Source organism: Populus trichocarpa, chromosome 7 (assembly GCF_000002775.5).
Source record: "Populus trichocarpa isolate Nisqually-1 chromosome 7, P.trichocarpa_v4.1, whole genome shotgun sequence".
In the NCBI taxonomy this organism is placed as follows: Eukaryota; Viridiplantae; Streptophyta; class Magnoliopsida; order Malpighiales; family Salicaceae; genus Populus; species Populus trichocarpa.
In genome coordinates, this window is record NC_037291.2 from 14,024,172 (window position 1) to 14,041,224 (window position 17,053).

At 31.9% G+C, this 17,053-nt stretch overlaps 2 protein-coding genes across 2 annotated transcripts; one reads left to right on the forward strand and one right to left on the reverse strand.

Annotated features, from left to right (window-relative positions):
* The first annotated feature begins 29 nt into the window (after positions 1-29).
* On the forward strand, positions 30-2,123 carry LOC18100858 (polyubiquitin). The gene is made up of 2 exons (XM_006380245.3): positions 30-188; positions 801-2,123. Exon 2 carries the CDS (start codon positions 801-803, stop codon positions 1,944-1,946), a length of 1,146 nt encoding a protein of 381 aa, XP_006380307.1. The 5' UTR covers positions 30-188; the 3' UTR covers positions 1,947-2,123.
* A 1,327-nt stretch (positions 2,124-3,450) lies between these two features.
* On the reverse strand, positions 3,451-7,544 carry LOC7486034 (probable galactinol--sucrose galactosyltransferase 5). The gene is made up of 4 exons (XM_002309792.4): positions 6,051-7,544; positions 4,772-4,949; positions 4,263-4,630; positions 3,451-4,154 (listed from the first exon to the last, which is right to left on the reverse strand). The coding sequence occupies exons 1-4, from the start codon at positions 7,278-7,280 to the stop codon at positions 3,588-3,590; spliced, it is 2,343 nt and encodes a 780-aa protein (XP_002309828.2). The 5' UTR covers positions 7,281-7,544; the 3' UTR covers positions 3,451-3,587.
* Between the last annotated feature and the right edge of the window lie 9,509 nt (positions 7,545-17,053).

Sequence of the window (17,053 nt, forward strand, 5' to 3'; positions counted from 1 at the left end):
GTCCAATAAGAGGAGCGCGTGTGAATAATCAAGCCAGAGAAGCGTGACTCATTCCTTCTTTGTCTCCAGGTCATTATCGTCAATTCGCTATATAATTTCTAGTATAAATCAATAACCTGGAGCCCTAATTCTCTCACAATTTCAATCAAAACAATCCCTAAAATTCTCTCAAATCTCTATCTCTCAAGGTATGATCTGATCCTCAATTTCTGTTTAATACTCTTTGTACAATCCTTAATCGATTCATTATTTCGTGATCTGTTTGTTGATTGATGTTTTCGATTTCATGAGTTTTTTTTTTGGATCTCTAAATTTAGTGAGATTAAAGGATCTGTCTTTGTTTCGGCTAAGCGTATAGATTTTGTTACTTTAGGTATTTATTCTTCTTTTATTGAAAAAATATGATCTTTTATGATTTATTAGTTATCGGTTTTTCTTCTCTGTTTTTACAATCATTATTTTTTATTTATTTCTTTTATTGATTAAAAAGTTGTGATCTTTGAGGGTTACTTAATTGATTTGTGAAAGGTTTTGTTAAGAGTCCTAAAATAATCAGTATTTTGAAAATTCTAAAATATTTTTTTAGGATTGATCGATATGTGTTTCATCTGCTTGATTGACTTGATCTTCTGATTGATTATATCTGTGCAAGATTTTGAAAATATGCTTGATGGGTCTTTTTATTTTGTGATGAGATTATGAGATTGATCGATAAGTGATGCATTTGTGGGGTGTGATGAAGAAGATTTTTCCTATTTTTGAAATTGGCTGATCTTGTCCGTGTTTTGTTATGTGATCAGATGCAAATTTTTGTGAAAACTCTCACTGGCAAGACCATCACCCTTGAGGTGGAAAGCTCGGATACTATTGATAATGTGAAAGCCAAGATCCAGGATAAGGAAGGGATCCCCCCAGATCAGCAGAGGTTGATCTTTGCTGGCAAACAGCTTGAGGATGGACGAACCCTTGCTGATTATAACATCCAAAAGGAATCCACTCTCCACTTGGTTCTACGTTTGAGAGGTGGTATGCAGATTTTTGTTAAGACCCTCACTGGCAAGACAATCACCTTGGAAGTTGAGAGCTCAGACACAATTGACAATGTCAAGGCCAAGATCCAGGACAAGGAAGGTATCCCTCCGGACCAGCAAAGGTTGATCTTTGCCGGAAAGCAGCTCGAGGATGGCCGCACCCTTGCTGATTATAACATCCAGAAGGAGTCCACCCTCCATTTGGTGCTCCGTCTTCGAGGTGGTATGCAGATTTTCGTGAAGACTTTGACTGGGAAGACCATTACCTTGGAGGTAGAGAGCTCTGACACCATCGATAATGTCAAGGCAAAAATCCAGGACAAAGAGGGCATCCCCCCAGATCAACAGAGGCTTATCTTTGCTGGCAAGCAGCTAGAGGATGGGCGCACTCTGGCTGACTACAACATCCAGAAGGAGTCTACTCTTCACTTGGTGCTGCGCTTGCGTGGAGGTATGCAGATCTTTGTCAAGACACTCACCGGGAAGACCATCACCTTGGAGGTGGAGAGCTCTGACACCATTGATAATGTGAAGGCTAAAATCCAAGATAAGGAGGGCATCCCTCCAGACCAACAGAGACTCATCTTTGCTGGGAAGCAACTTGAGGATGGGCGCACTCTTGCTGATTACAACATTCAGAAGGAGTCCACCCTCCACTTGGTTCTTCGCCTCCGTGGTGGTATGCAGATCTTTGTGAAGACCCTCACTGGGAAGACCATAACCTTGGAAGTTGAGAGCTCGGACACAATTGACAATGTTAAGGCCAAAATCCAGGACAAGGAGGGGATTCCACCAGACCAGCAGAGGTTGATCTTTGCCGGGAAGCAGCTTGAAGATGGAAGGACCTTGGCTGATTACAATATCCAGAAGGAGTCCACTCTGCACCTCGTGCTTCGCCTCCGTGGTGGTTTCTAAACAGTGATGATGCTAGTATTTGTGGTTCTGTTGGTGGTAACTGGCAATTGTTAAAGGGAATCTATAATGTTCTCGGAACTATTTTAAGTATGCTGTTTGGTTATGGTTTCTGTCTGGTTTAAGGAAGTCATAAACTCGTCTTTGATTTACTGCAATAAATTTCCTCTTTTTAATACATTCCTGATTGCCTGTGAAATTCACCTTAAAATACCGTGTTAGTAGTAATAAGTACTGGCTGATAGTCAGGCTCTCTTCGATTACTGTTCACCAGTGAACCTTCGCTTGCATTTACCTTCTACACGGTTCTCCATGAAAATCGTCCGGCGATGGATGATCCAACAGCTTAACAATAGCAGCCCCGCTTGGGGATCGCCACAACACGAACCTATCTTAGAATCAACAGCATCAGTTTTACCAGGACTATACGCGTTACAGCCATGCCCCATTTTAGAATCAGCTACAACGACAGTAGCATACATAGTACATGACAGAGGAAAATAGACAGGTTGAGCCCGATTGCCATGCCAAAATCTCTCTTTCAGAAACATTCTAAAAGATAGCTTTAACTGTAAGTTTCAAAACCCGCAATATTCATAGGACCTTGCAAGCATCTCCCTAATCAAATTAAACTCCCCCTGCTAAACCCAGGTTTCCCCTTCCAGCACCATCTGTATCACCTCTTTCCTTGCCACAACTTAAATTTACTTCTCAGGAATCAAACCCCAGCCTAAAAGGTTGATTCCATCAATCTCACCAGGTTTAGCACTTATCTATTGCCTATTATCCTTCTCACCCCAGGCTTTCTTTATCTCCTCATCACAGGTCACTTTTGGGAGCTTAGAGGCTTGAATATTGATGATTGGAAAAAGTTGTTACTTGCCATTTTGGCAGAAGTAAAGCATGAGTTTCTTGACAAATTGAAAGCATACACCTTTCAAATAACACAGTGAGCAAAGAAGTCGTATATGATAGACATAACCTGACATACAAGCATTTGTTAGCAGATTGGTTCTGCAGCTGGTGCCTTAAAATTGTATTTACCAACAACTACCACAGGCTCTTACAACTAATGGGAAATCATGTAGGTGATAAATTAATTAGGTGGATGAACTGGTCATCTGAATCTTCAATCCCGCCGTCTCTTTCACCAAGGCAATCAAGACTTGGAATCTCACAAAGACCACCATCACAGAAAGGTCACAGACTATAGAATGTTGTACAGTAGCGTTTGGGAACATGTTTGGAACACCGTTAGGCAAAAATTTGAAAATTATTTTGTTTAAAATTGATTTTTTTATATATTTTTATTATTTTGATATCAAAAATAAATTTTAAAAAAATAATAAAAAAATATTATTTTAATACATTTTAGAATAAAAAACAATTATTATTATAATATTAAAAACTACCGTATTCTAAGAACGCTATCAATAATCATATTGATGGATTATCAACAAAATTAAATATTTTTTTTAAAAATATTTATGTGTATATACACGGGGGAGAGAATAACAATAACATTGTTTATTGTAATAATTAGCTATTGATAACAAGAGTTGATAATTCTTTACATTTTCCTATTTAATTTGGAGGGTATTGATAATAATATGTCCCTCAAAATTTTTTAAAAAAACTTTAACTCTAAAATAAATATTCAACAATAGATAGGCCAGATAGAGAAGACCATGGCACTTGAGTGGTAATCATGTGTTCTTCATACTCAAAAGCAACCTCTCTTCCATCAATTTTGCAAGCTCTTGGTTTCTCTGAAGCAAAGACCCTCATTTCTCCGCTTCCCTTGATGCCAATCCGGACTGTGCTCTTGGCATCATCAGTATAAGCCAGTGACTGGATAGCACCGCCAGTGTTGAGCATGTTCACCAAACCTATAGGAGCAAAATGGACTGATTTTCCAGCTAGGATGGTGACTGGGGACACTGTAATAAGCTCAAAATTGAACGGCTCCAGTGCAATTTCAATGTTCTCGTCTGGCTTGGAGAGAACCAACTTCTTAGACTGGGACAGGTACATTGCAAACATCTGTACTCCTTCGATGGAAACTGGGTTCTTGCCACTGCTCCATTCAATGTCTCGAGGGTTGGTCTTAGCAGTCACCAGGTGAGAAAATTGGGATGCACATTGGTTGCGTCTTGTCTCACGGCACCATCCTCCTCCTTGGCAGTTAAATGCTCCGACAACTCCAGTAAACTGTGGTGATTAAATCACAGGAAAAGCATTAGACGTTTAGATCAGCCCGCCAGAACTAGCAAGTGCTACTGTGGTGGTAGTTCTTTGACATGGCCTAAAATTGCTTACCTTGTTGAGGTTCCAAATCTTGAGCATGGTATTGCCATCATGCAGAGGATCCTCAAAGAGGCAATCCCTGGTTGGAAGTGCATGGTACTCACACCGGAGAATTGAACCGTCGGGCAACACCAGCCTCTTGAGCAACGGAAAGTTGTGCTTCCCTACAGCATCACTGACATAAATTGGACCTCCAGAAATCGCCCTAGAAGCGGCATGGAATTCAGCACAGGGATGAGTAGACTGGAACATATCCCAATCTGGATGGATGAAGTTGCCCATCCATAGGCTGTTATAAGCACAGTGCACCATATGGCATCCTTGAAGCCAAAATGTGCCATTAGGATCACCAGATGGATCTGTACACCAAAAATCATCACCTGTTGAAACAACACAGGAATGTTACTCTATAATATGAACGTTAATTGGGTCCAAATCAAATATCGTAATATGATCCATGGGCTTAATTACTGTAATTTATCTAACATTTCGATAATCATAAGAAGTTTTAAGTAACATACCAACACGACCAAGAGAGATGGCCTCTGTTCCAAGGAACATGAAATCGTTGCAGTGTTGCATGCTAGCTATGACACCATTTCCTTTGAAATGCTTCCTCACAGAGGCTGTCAATGCCTTGAAATATGCCTTAGCCAGGTCTACTCTGCCACCATAGTTTTCACACACCATTTCCATCAACTGCAGTGCGCATGCATAGCAGAATATTAATTAAAAATTATTATGGACGTGTGGGGTAGAAAATATATTAAAATAATATTCTATTTATTTTTCAAATTTATTTTTAATATTAATACATCAAAATAATATAAAAATAACAAAAAAAATTAATTTTCAATATTTTAACCACGCTGATAAACACTACTTTAACAAATCATTATCTTATCAAAAACATGTTAAATGAATCATGAATGTACATGATATTTCTGTAAAGTTCTAGGGCTGCACAGTCACTTTCTTGTCTTGTTGAGAAAAAAAACCTAGGTATTTTTGAAAAAAATAAAAACACTAACATGGTACAATAACACCCTATTTGTTTTCATAACTATACCGTGTTTTTTTAATTAATTTTTTTAATATGTTAATATAAAAAATAAATTTTTTAAAAATAAAAAATATACTATTTTAATATATTTTTAAATAAAAAAAATTAATTACTATTAGCTAATACAATAACAAACACCAACAGAATTATTGCACTAAGGTGCCGACAAAAAAAGTCAAAGCAGCCGAAGCCAATTTTTTTTTTTTAAGACTAATTTGGGTTAACTGGGGTGAATTTATTTATATTTTAATTAATTTTATAAATTTTAAAATTAATAATAATTTAAATCTTCAATATCCTGAAATTTTCAATAGTAATTTTCCGGATAAAAGGATTAGAAAAAAGAAAACACACAGGTGAGATTTGGTCCCGCACGATTAGAAAAGCATAACTCTTCTAACACACAACTAGCTAGCTAGCTAGCGCTTTCGATGTGACACAAAACGAACTTTATTACGACGTTACCCAAAAATCAGGAGTTAAATTATCAAGTATTTTGGCTCGAATCCAAAATCTCTGTTCTTGGAAATTTCTATTTTTTGACTGGATTTTCTAGATAAAAAAAAAATTGACAGAATAGTTATTTTTATAAAATTTTATTTTTGTAGAAAAATGAAAATAATGTAATTTTAATAAAAGTAAATGAATAAATAACCTGCAAGGTAACCAAGTTGTCCTCCCATTTAATCTAAAAAAAAGGATGTATGGATGCGGTGGCTGGGTTATTAGAAACTTACATGAATAACGTCCACCTTGACACCGTCAATCCCAACCTTCTCCAAGTGTGAATGAAGTCCTTCGTACATCTGATCTACAATCTCCGGCGGCACCAGCCCGACGCCGGTGCTCAGAATCTTATCGACAGCCAGATCCTTCATCGTCATCTCCAATCCCGGCGACAATTTTGGCTGAACAACTTGTGCTGGAGGCAAACCAGGGACATTAGGCCTTAGCCCACCCCAATAGCCACAGAAGGCATGCCACACATAAACATAGTCCACACTGTTAAATTCTTCCTTCAAATCCTTGATAAAAGCCCCCATGCCTTTCTCGGTGGCACCATTTGCCAAACTCTTAGGACTGGCATAGTCCCTGAATTTGTAATTCTCTTCGAACTTCAATAGTCGGCAAGGCATCTGTTCACCTGCAACAGTAGCATTCATGCCTTCTTTTGTGATGGGGTCTTCATCATGACTAATGGATTGCCAGCCATCATCAATCAACACAAGACCAGGTGGGCACCCACCTTCAACAAGACCCTTGACACCTTCCCAGATACCTTGAGGGTGCACGGTAAGATAGAATGCATCCCATGTGCACCAACCAAACTTATCCACTATACCGGGAGGAGTTTTCTCCTCCAGAAGCTTGAAAGTACCCAGATGCATCCTCACCACCTTCATGGCCTCCTTCACCAGATTGTATGGATCATCACCTGCATGCATGTAAACAACACTCCGGAATCCGGCTCCACAAACTTTTGTGGACCCACTTTCCACACAAACATCAACGTTGTCGTCGTCGCCCGGCTGGAGAGAAGCTCGGAAAGGCCCTTCAAGAAGAGGAAGAAGGAGAACGTAGGGTCGGCCTGAATCATCAGACTTGTCAAGCATGACCATTTGAGTCTCATGTTCAAGATCTCTTCCATTGGAGCCAACCCAGTGGGTTGTCCACCAAACCTTGAACCTGAATATGCTCGCGAACTTTATGTTCCTCAGTTTCCCAATAGGGACAACATGCCTGTCTTTGGATTCTTTCGAGTCAAACCCCACAAAGGATCCGGCACCAGAGGATATTGATTTTTCAGTACAAAGGGAGGGAGAGAGGGTAATGTTATCTGGGACATCAGAGAGAAAGATGTGGCCATTGGCAGCAAAGTTTGATCCCTCAAGAGATATCAAAGACTTGCTATTGCCATCAACCAGCCCTGAAGCACTAGAACTAGATTTGCTTAGGCTCGATCCCATTGTTGAACAAGAGCGTACAGCCTTCAGAGAAAGAGAGCTAGCAATACAGAGAGTAGAAAGTAGAGTAGTGTTTAACTATGGTGACAAGCAAAGAGCTGATGAAGTGTGGTTATATGTAGAAGACTGTGAGACTGAAAAGCTAAATGGAAACTATTGTAAAAGGAGATGGTTCTGTATGATCTTTAAAGGAAGTTGTAGATTTGTGGGTGGTTTTGATGGATATCTTGAACTTGTTTTCTGTTATGATGAACACAAATGGTGATTGCCTTATTTATAGGATTATCTCTGAGACACAAATTCTGATTTGTGGAAGATGAAGCGGTGGTTTCCTATTAATTAATTAATTAATTAATTAATTGGACCAATAACAGTACTCATAATAATAATATACTTTATTTAAGGTTATCCAATAGTTATCTTTGAAAAATAGACGGTGTATAATTTTTCTTCTGTCCAAGCTCACACTTCCATTTTGCAGAATAAATATATTATTTTTAAACATGTTTATTAAACCCGGTTTAATAAATTAATTTTAAAAAATATAAAACTAATTCGGATTGAATATTTAATTGAATTGTATAAGATATTAATCTCAATTAAGTCTTTAAGATCCCAATTGACTTAACTAACTCCATCCGGATTAATACTAAAAGTAAGATAATATATTTTTGTGAGTCGAACTGATTACTTACAGGTGATCTAGTGAGTCATAAACCGGTGTCGGCTACCGTTGACTGCTTTAATTTTCCCTAGAAGCTGCAGCTTCCCTTGAAAGACCTCCTTCTTCCCTGGGACAGCACATCCTTCCAGGCTACTTTGGCACCTTCGATCCCATTCCAAAGCGACTACTCGTTGCAGCGGATCCTGTGGTCGGGCTTCCGCGGCTGACGTGAGTGCCCCTCCGAACCGTTTGATGAATTTGATTTAATTACTATGAGATTGTGTTTGTTTTTTTAAGTATTTTTTATTTAAAAATATATTTTTTTATTTTTAAAAAATATTTTTTATATTAGTATAAAAAAATGATTTAAAAATATAAAAAAATATTAATTTAAAAAAATATTAAATTTTTTTAAAAATATTTTTATAGCGCAAAAAACAAACAAGATAAAATCTCACGCCAATAAACTAATTATATGAAACAAAACAAAAAATTGCCTTTCTGGACACTATTGTTAACAAATTCCCTCGAGTTTTTTTTTTAATTACACGTGGATTATCCATCAAATCATGCACTATAGTTTCATGCTTTGTTTTCTAATAATACTTTTTAATTAAAAATATATTAAAATAATATTTTTTATATTAGTATATTAAAAATCATTTAGAAAATATTAATTTAATATTTTTTAAATAAAAAATAATTTAAAAAACAAAACTTATCACTATGAATAGTGAGTAATGTTCTTAAAGTTAAGATTTTTATAAAAAAAATTCTTAAATTAATGTTTGTTATCGTCGTGATATAGACAAGACATTGACTGTTAAAATAATTAAAGGAACAAAACAAAATAGAAGATAGAGAAGGAGTTGTGTCTGGTACAGAAGATAAAGTGAATACCTCTTTATTTTATTTGATTAATGAATGATAAGACATAAAAAAATTGTTAAAAATATTTTAATTTGCAATGTTTAAAATAATAAATAAAAATTATTTTTTTTATTTTAGTTTATAATGAATATTAATTTTTTTAACAAAGACAAAATGATAATTTTCTTCATTGATCATCAAAATCATCTTGAAAAAAATGTATAATCATCATAAAAATATAATTTATTTCCAAGAAGATAATATAATTAAATTATCAAATATATTTAATAATTAAATAGATAATCAAACCAATCATATATAAAATTAACCTGGTTTTGTCTTTTGTCTTTACTTTTTTTATTAACGTGGGTGTCCGGGCTAACTTGCGCGCACCTCGACTAATCCCACGAGTCCTGAAGTTAACGACCATGTAAGCCTCCAATGACCATCATATGAGCAACTACAGAGCTCAAACTTGAGACCACAAGAAGAGCAAATCTCTTAATTCTAAATTTATACCACTTAACCAGCTCCTAGATGGTTATATTACTTCTATCTCTTATGTCTAAATAGATGAAGAATTGACTAAAAATATTCATGAGGTAAAAACAGAAACGTAAATTTATCTCAATTTTTTACAACTAAGTGTGTTTGCGTCTAGCCCTTTTCCTTCCTTTTCCATCTCATAATATTCTTCAGCACCATGAACCTTCTAGCATGTTCTTGCGTGGTTGCTTTCAAGTGGGACACCTATGGTCTTTCTTCTTCTTTTTTCTCCTACAAGCTATTATCCAGAGCCTTAATTTGAACATTAAATATTGGTATATTCGTAGCCAAGATAAATAATTGCTTCAATTGTAAGATTTTACACCACAAAAAAAAAAAAAGTTTAATTTGATCAACTTAGGTAAGCAAGAAAAAAAAAACATGGTTAGTTAAGATTAATGAGGAAAGAAAAAAATTTTAATCAATAAAATATATCATATCAAGCCACTTTATGATCTTTAATTAAAAAAAAAAAGTTTAATCTTGTCCTATTTATTTTTGCGTTTCAACAACGTTGTTGAAAAAAATTTAAAATTTTTTATTTTTTTTTCTCTGCTTTAAATTAATATTTTTTTTAGTGTTTTCAGATCATTTTGATGTGCTGGTGTCAAAAATAATTTTTAAAAAATAAAAAAAATTATTTTAATGTATTTTCGAGTAAAAAACACTTTAAAAAACAACCACAACTACACTTTCAAACTAACTCAATTATGTTCCATTAATCTTTAATTCAAAAAAAAAAAAAAAAGTTTAATCAGCTTGGGTTCTGAATATACCAATGTGTGGTCTAGGAAACGCAAATCCTATAAAGGATTTGGTGACGGTGTCTTTCATCATCAGGAACTCAAATTCGTCCCTGAATTAAGGAAACACCTTGCCCCTTTTTTGCCTTTCTTTTTTAGGAATCAAGTCAAACTTATTAAAATAAAGGGAAAGTGAAAAAAAGAAAAGAAAAGAAAAGAAAAGGAATAAAAGTAGTGTGCCTCTGCTTCTGGTAACGGTTGTGCATAAATTGGACAAACAACTTGCATATAAAGTTTTAGGTAGTATTTTGTTATTATGTCTTTTCTATTTTCTATTTTTTATTTGAAACTATATAAATTTATTTGAAAATCATCACAATTTTTTTAATACTTGTTATCTAAAGATAAAAGGTAACACGTTTGTTTTAGACGGCGAGTGTGATTCCCTTAAGTTAATATTAGTAACTTTTTTTAGTATCATTATGTTTGTTTCATTGAGATTTTTTTGATGATACTAATGATGTCGTAATCAGAATTTTAATGGGTCTATAAGATTTTTTTTTCTTGTTCATTTAATAGTTTTTAAAATGATATTGCTATTTTTCTTGTTCATTTAAGATTTTTAATGGTAACAATCTATAAAAGTTATGTTTAATATATAAATTTTATTATTTTATCAATTATTTTATTGTTCCTTTAATATTTTTAATTAATTAAACTAATTTTTTTTAAAAAAAAGTCTAGGAAAAGGATAATGTTGTTATTAAAACCGTGTGGACCTTTAACAAAATTATGGGTCTCTCTTCAACTCCAGCCTCTCACAGCATGCCCGCAAACACTTTTTTGGCTAAGAAAATAAGAATTGTTCTTGGAAGTTGTTTTACCAAAATGGATCTTGGAGCTTGGGCCCTCGTCGCCTAGAGGTGGCGTGCCGACCATTGCCAGGCGTAGAACTCTCAGGCCACCATCCACCGACCCTCGAAGACCACATGCCTTTTTCAATCAAATAAAAAACATTAGATAAGGTGATACGTGGACAAATAATGATCTGCCACGCTAAGACTTCTTACACAAGGCATTGAACGGTTTTAACTACCAAACACTTGTTCAACTACCATTCTATAGGGGTTGTTTGTTCCCGTGGAAGTAACAGGGCTTTTTTTTTAAAAAAATTAAATTAATTTTTTTTATATTTCTAAATTATCTTGATATGCTGATGTCAAAAATAAATTTTAAAAAATATATTATTTTGATATATTTTCAAACAAAAAAAATTTAAAAAGCAACTTTTATTTCTGTCACAAACACCCTCGAAATCATGCAAAACTCCGTTTTACTTGGAAATGTGTGTTGAGATTATGGTAGATATTGCTTTTTAAGATGTTTTTTACTTGAAAATGCATCAAAATAATATTATTTTATTTTATTTATTTTTAATATTAGCACATCAAAACAATCTAAAAACATTGTATCAGTATATATTTGAAATTGTGGTACAAATGTTTTACAAAATAACTTTTTGCTTGAAAGTACTTCAAAATAAATTTTTTCTGATATTTTTAAATCAACACATTAAAATCATTAGAAAAATTAAAAAAAAACCATTAATTTAATATTTTTTATTTCAAACATAATTTTAAAAATCACAATGAAACACACTTTTAATGTTATTTTTATCTAGAAATATATTATGTACATCAAAAAAATTTAAAAATATATAAAAATATATTTTAAAATAAAAAAAATCAAATTTTACATGAGCATTTTCCAACCACACAAAAACAAACGGAGGTGTCTATGCGGGAAACCGTGTTTCAAACAGTAAAAAATCATTTATTTTTATGTTTCTTGAGAAGCCAATTACAGTTGTCTATAAGACAAACACACACTAACGAGCTAATTATTCACTTTTATGTATTGCAAATTAACTTCTGAGAAATCTTTCTTGGAATTTTTGCTTAACTATTTTTTTTTTACTACGTTTTAAAAATATTTTAAAAAAATTTAAATTTTTTTCTTTACTTCAAATTAATATTTTTTTATGTTTTTTAATCATTTTAATATGTTTAATATCAAAAATAATTTTTTTTTTTTAAAAAAAAACCAAAATTGTTTTTTATTTTTAAATATGATGTTTGAAGATATAGAAATAAACTATTGTTATCCTTTTCAATTATAAAGTTGGAATCGTCCATTTTAAGACATAAAATTTAATCATACTTTGATTTAAGATAATCAAGGATTATAAACCTTAAAATTAGATTCATGTATAAAGATTTAAGATTCAAATTCTTAAAAAAATTTACATGAAATTTAGACATCTAATCCATGTCTTTTATCTATAAATATACTTATAAAACTCGTTTTATGTTTTAAAAAACTATCTTGCTTGTGGGTTGTGGTCTCGAAATTTAGCTTATATTATTGAGATCTAATTTAAATATTGATTTAAAAAAGAATCTATTTCTCTTATGAATTATTGAATTCATTATTTTTATTAAAATAATTTTTTTTTATTCTTTAAAAAAGTCTTTGATTTTGATTTCATTGGGCTTGACCAATTATCTAAATCATTAAAAACTTAATTAGATTAATTAAATTTTATTTTGTCAATATATTTTGTTGTTTTATCATAAATTTTTGGAATCAATTCAGGGTAGGTGTAATTAATTTTGATTTAGCTTTTTAGTTACCAAAGCATCTCCAATGAAAAAATCAAAAGAAAAAAAAAAGATTTTTAGATTTTACTGCTTCAAAGAAATAGTCAAATAAATAGCCAAAATAACTATTCTATAACAGAAAAGTTCTTCCCATATATTAATTAAAAAATCTAAAAGTATTAAAATAAATTATTTAAAGATTACTCCTTTAATCTTCATAGTTTTTTTCAATATTTTTCTTAAATATATTAAAAGTGTTAATATTAAATAAATAAATAAAAATTTTATTTATACTATTTAAAAAAACTATAGTAATAATTTAACTCATTTAAATTAGTTTTACTATTAGAGTTTCTCTAGAAGGAGGAAATGACTTGGGTCTTGACTTTTATTCGGGAATTAATTATCTAAAAAATTGGACTCGCACTACTTGCCGACACGACAAAGAGGGGAGCTCATTGGGCAAGAGGCCCATTAGGGAACTTATGATTGCTTTACTAAAGCTACGCACCTTATCCATGGCAAGTGCTTGTTTATAAATTATTTTAGTTTTTTTTGTGTTTGTCTTTCATTAAAAAAAATTAGTTAACATAAATATTTTTTTTAGTTTCTAGAAAGATAATTTTTTTTTATTTTAGATGGAATATATTTTTTAGAAGTCATAAAAAAATTAAAAAAATCATATTATTTATTAATGATATCAAATTTAATCCTCAAAATTTTAATTGTTATATTTTTTTTTGAATTTTCTTATTATTAATTTTATTCAATTTTCCATTTATAACTTGATTTTTTTTTATCAACTTTAATCCTTATTTTTTTAATCCTTATTTGTTTTTCTCTTATTCTGTTCTTAATTAATTTTTTATCTATAATATTTGGTCCTCATTTTTTTAATTTCTATTTATTTTATTTGAAATAATTTATGAAATTTGATTTTTTTTAATTTTATTTTCTTTCAAATTTTTTATCTGATAGATTTTGTCCTTATTCTTTTGATTGCTATTTGTTTTATTTGGAATAATTTATGAAATTGATTTTATTTTTCAATTTCATCATCTTTCAATTTTTTTTCATTTATCAAATTTGTTCCCTATTATTTTAATAAAATTAAAAAAGTAAAATATTATAAGTTATTTTTTAGCTTATTTTTCAAGGTATAGTCAAACACTGAAAAATGTTTTCCAACTCATTTTTTATGATACTGTTAAATATCAAAAAATAATTTACTTTTTAGAAATTCAGTTTCCAATGAATGTTACTTTTTAGCAAACAAACATAGCCTTACTTAGAATTGGATTTCCTAGTTTTTATACATGAACCCAGTGTTTATTCTACTAATATGTTCGAACTTGCTCTTGTATCCTTTCACAATTCCATAGTTTTACTTATCTTTTCTGTTTTCCCTCCATCCTTAGAGTTTGTTTGTTTATGTGGTACATCGTGCGATTTACTATATAAACAAATAAGCTTAATTAAATTTAAACTATTATCTCTCTTTCTTTTTTACTATGTACTTCAAATTGAACCCATTCTAAAAAAGACCTTTTAAGTTTTAAGAAATCTATTTTTTTTTAGTTTTGATTAGTTTATATGCATGCACTATGCTACATATCAGATCAATTTGTTTTAAAACTAACAAAAAATTTATAAGTCATAGATGATTATTTGATAATTTTATTACAGCAGATCAACATTGAAATCTTTTTATCCAATTCCTTGTCTAGTCTAGGTTTAAAATTAAATCATGTGGTAGTTGCCTTGACATGACTTTGTTAACTTGCTATATTTCAAATCTCATAATTAATTTTGAATTCAATCCCACCTTCACCCACCCACTCATTTGTAGCTCATTCATATGATATTTTTTTATGCCCTCTTTCAACCTAAATTCAATAACCATATATTATATTTTCCTTTCACACTCTAGCTTTGGGATTTTTGGGTACTAAAAGGGAGAGGCCCAAGGTCTTAGAAAATATATTACATGCATTTTAAAAGGACGAGGCAAAACATCCTTTAAGACATCCTGAAGTAGAAGTAAGATGGATAAAAACTCACTAGGATTAAAACAATATTGGATTCCCAAGTCTAACACATGCCAAAGAAATTTTGCAAAGCCAACATATTTGCACCATGATTTCCTTCTTTATAATTATAGGCATCTCTTAACATTAATGATTATAGGAATTAAACTCGATTTAGGATTGACTCGAAAATATATCTAGACTGTTAGATCAACTCATGGGTTACCAAATCAATCTGAGTTAATCATTTTTATTTACATAACAATTTTTTTATTCTTTTTTTTTTAACAAAACATTCAACGCGAGCTAATTTAGTCAAGTCAACAGAGTTACTAAAAACTTAGTCGGGTCAATCATATTTGAATATGTTAATGTTTTATTTAGTTCAATTAGAAACCCAACCTACGTCAGGATCTTAGTCCCGAGTTTTTTAAGTCAATCCACCAGACTAGACCGGGTTTAATTAATAAGTATGAGATCTATCTTCAGTCCATTAATAACTAGCATCAAATGTTGGATTAGATAACTCTATAGACTCCATCAAAAAGTTGTCTCTCTCACTTTGAACCATTATCTTAGCAAACCTTAATGCAAGTACCAAAACCAATGAACATGATGATGTCTCAAAATATCCAAGTTGATTAAGGGCAAAACTTATACCTTGAATAATTAGTTAATTTCTTAGTTTTGACAATCTGATCCATTCTCACTAGATAAGATGGCTAGAGACGGGTGCCTGATACTTGTAAAAGGTCTTCTTTAGTGAATTTAGAGACTCTCCGATGATTATGTCAGTGACTTTTTGAGAGAAAACACAATAATATTACAAAGAGATACTCTGGAAATAAATATGCAGTAAATAATGGAGATTCCAAACCTTTTGTTTAAAGAATTCATGATCTATTTATAGCTCATGAGGCTATACGAGAGGAGGGGCTAAAATGTAATATTACCCTGATAGTATTAAAGATGAAAAATATCCCTGATATGTATTAATGTTTGATGAGAAATATCTCTGACATATGTATTAATTAGAAAAAATATCTCTGACATATATATTAATGTTGATGGAAAATATCCCTAACATATATATTAACGTGGATGAAAATACGGTGGGCTCTTGAAGAACTTTCACATACTATCTCTAACACAACATTAATATCGATGGAACCATGGTGGTTTCTCGAAGGACTTTTATACACTTAATGAGTGTAGGAAGAGTATGTAAATATGCCCGAAGAAGATGAGTCCTTCCCTTGGCTGAGTCCAATAAAGTTTGAGTTTTATGAGGGGTTTTTAGAGCCTTTAAATTTAAGTTTATCAGAACAAAACCAACCAGTACAAGCCAATATTTTAGAAAGTGCTTGCATTTTTGAATAAAAATGCTTCTTGGATTCATTTACATAGTTCGATGGAGGGTCAAATGCAATAAAACAATTAATAGTATAAATGCTTGATTCACCAAATTAGAAGTAAAAGGAGTTACGCAATCAAATTAATAAAGTTGAGAGACCCAATTAATCTATTGGTTCAACCTTTTAGGATTATTGGTTCAATTATTTTTATTAAAACAATATTGTTTTATTTTTTTTAAAAAAATTCTTAATATTAACTTAGTTTGATTTGAACGGTTAGAAAATAATATAAATTATATCTTAAAATTTTATTTAATAGTTTACCATGTTAAAGAATCAACTTAATTTAATAGTTTAAATTGTTAAATGAGATTTTAAGATATGATTTATATTATATTTTACGTGAATTGATGAATTAAATAATTAAAAATTCAAGTTAATCGAGTTTTATTGAATTAATATGCTACTTGTTGTCAAAAACTTTATTATTTCTCCAATTGATGCAGGGATTCCCCTTTGATTACCTGTTACAGTTCACTTCAAATGCATGAATTTTCCAGGTTCTGGCTGTTGCCATATTTTCTCTAGGATTTATCTATCAAAGCAGTGGAGTACAGTTTCTTACAGGTTCGCGCGAGCAGATCAATGTTGCTTTGACTTTGCTCGGGATTTAATTTATCAGTTAAAACCATCATAATGCTAGAAGCAGCAGTCATTATCCATCTCTCCAGATGGAAATAAGCTAGGACTGGCCGTGAAGTGAAGAACATATTGATTCTCTCTGCCAGAAGCATCGATGCATTCATTCCACATCTGCTGTGCTTTTTGAATGTTTTTAACTAATAACAAGATGTTGGCTTATTGGAAAACAGTGATAGGCCTTTTAAGTTCAAGGTATGATGCTTTACGAG

Excerpts from the sequence above, each read along its gene's own strand:
- LOC18100858 (XM_006380245.3), top strand. The coding sequence starts at position 801 with ATGCAAATTTTTGTGAAAACTCTCACTGGCAAGACCATCACCCTTGAG.
- LOC7486034 (XM_002309792.4), bottom strand. The coding sequence starts at position 7,280 with ATGGGATCGAGCCTAAGCAAATCTAGTTCTAGTGCTTCAGGGCTGGTT. Across the intron at positions 4,950-6,050 it reads TCAAGGTGGACGTTATTCAT|TTGATGGAAATGGTGTGTGA; the intron begins GTAAGTTTCTAA and ends TGCGCACTGCAG. Across the intron at positions 4,631-4,771 it reads CATCTCTCTTGGTCGTGTTG|GTGATGATTTTTGGTGTACA; the intron begins GTATGTTACTTA and ends TTGTTTCAACAG.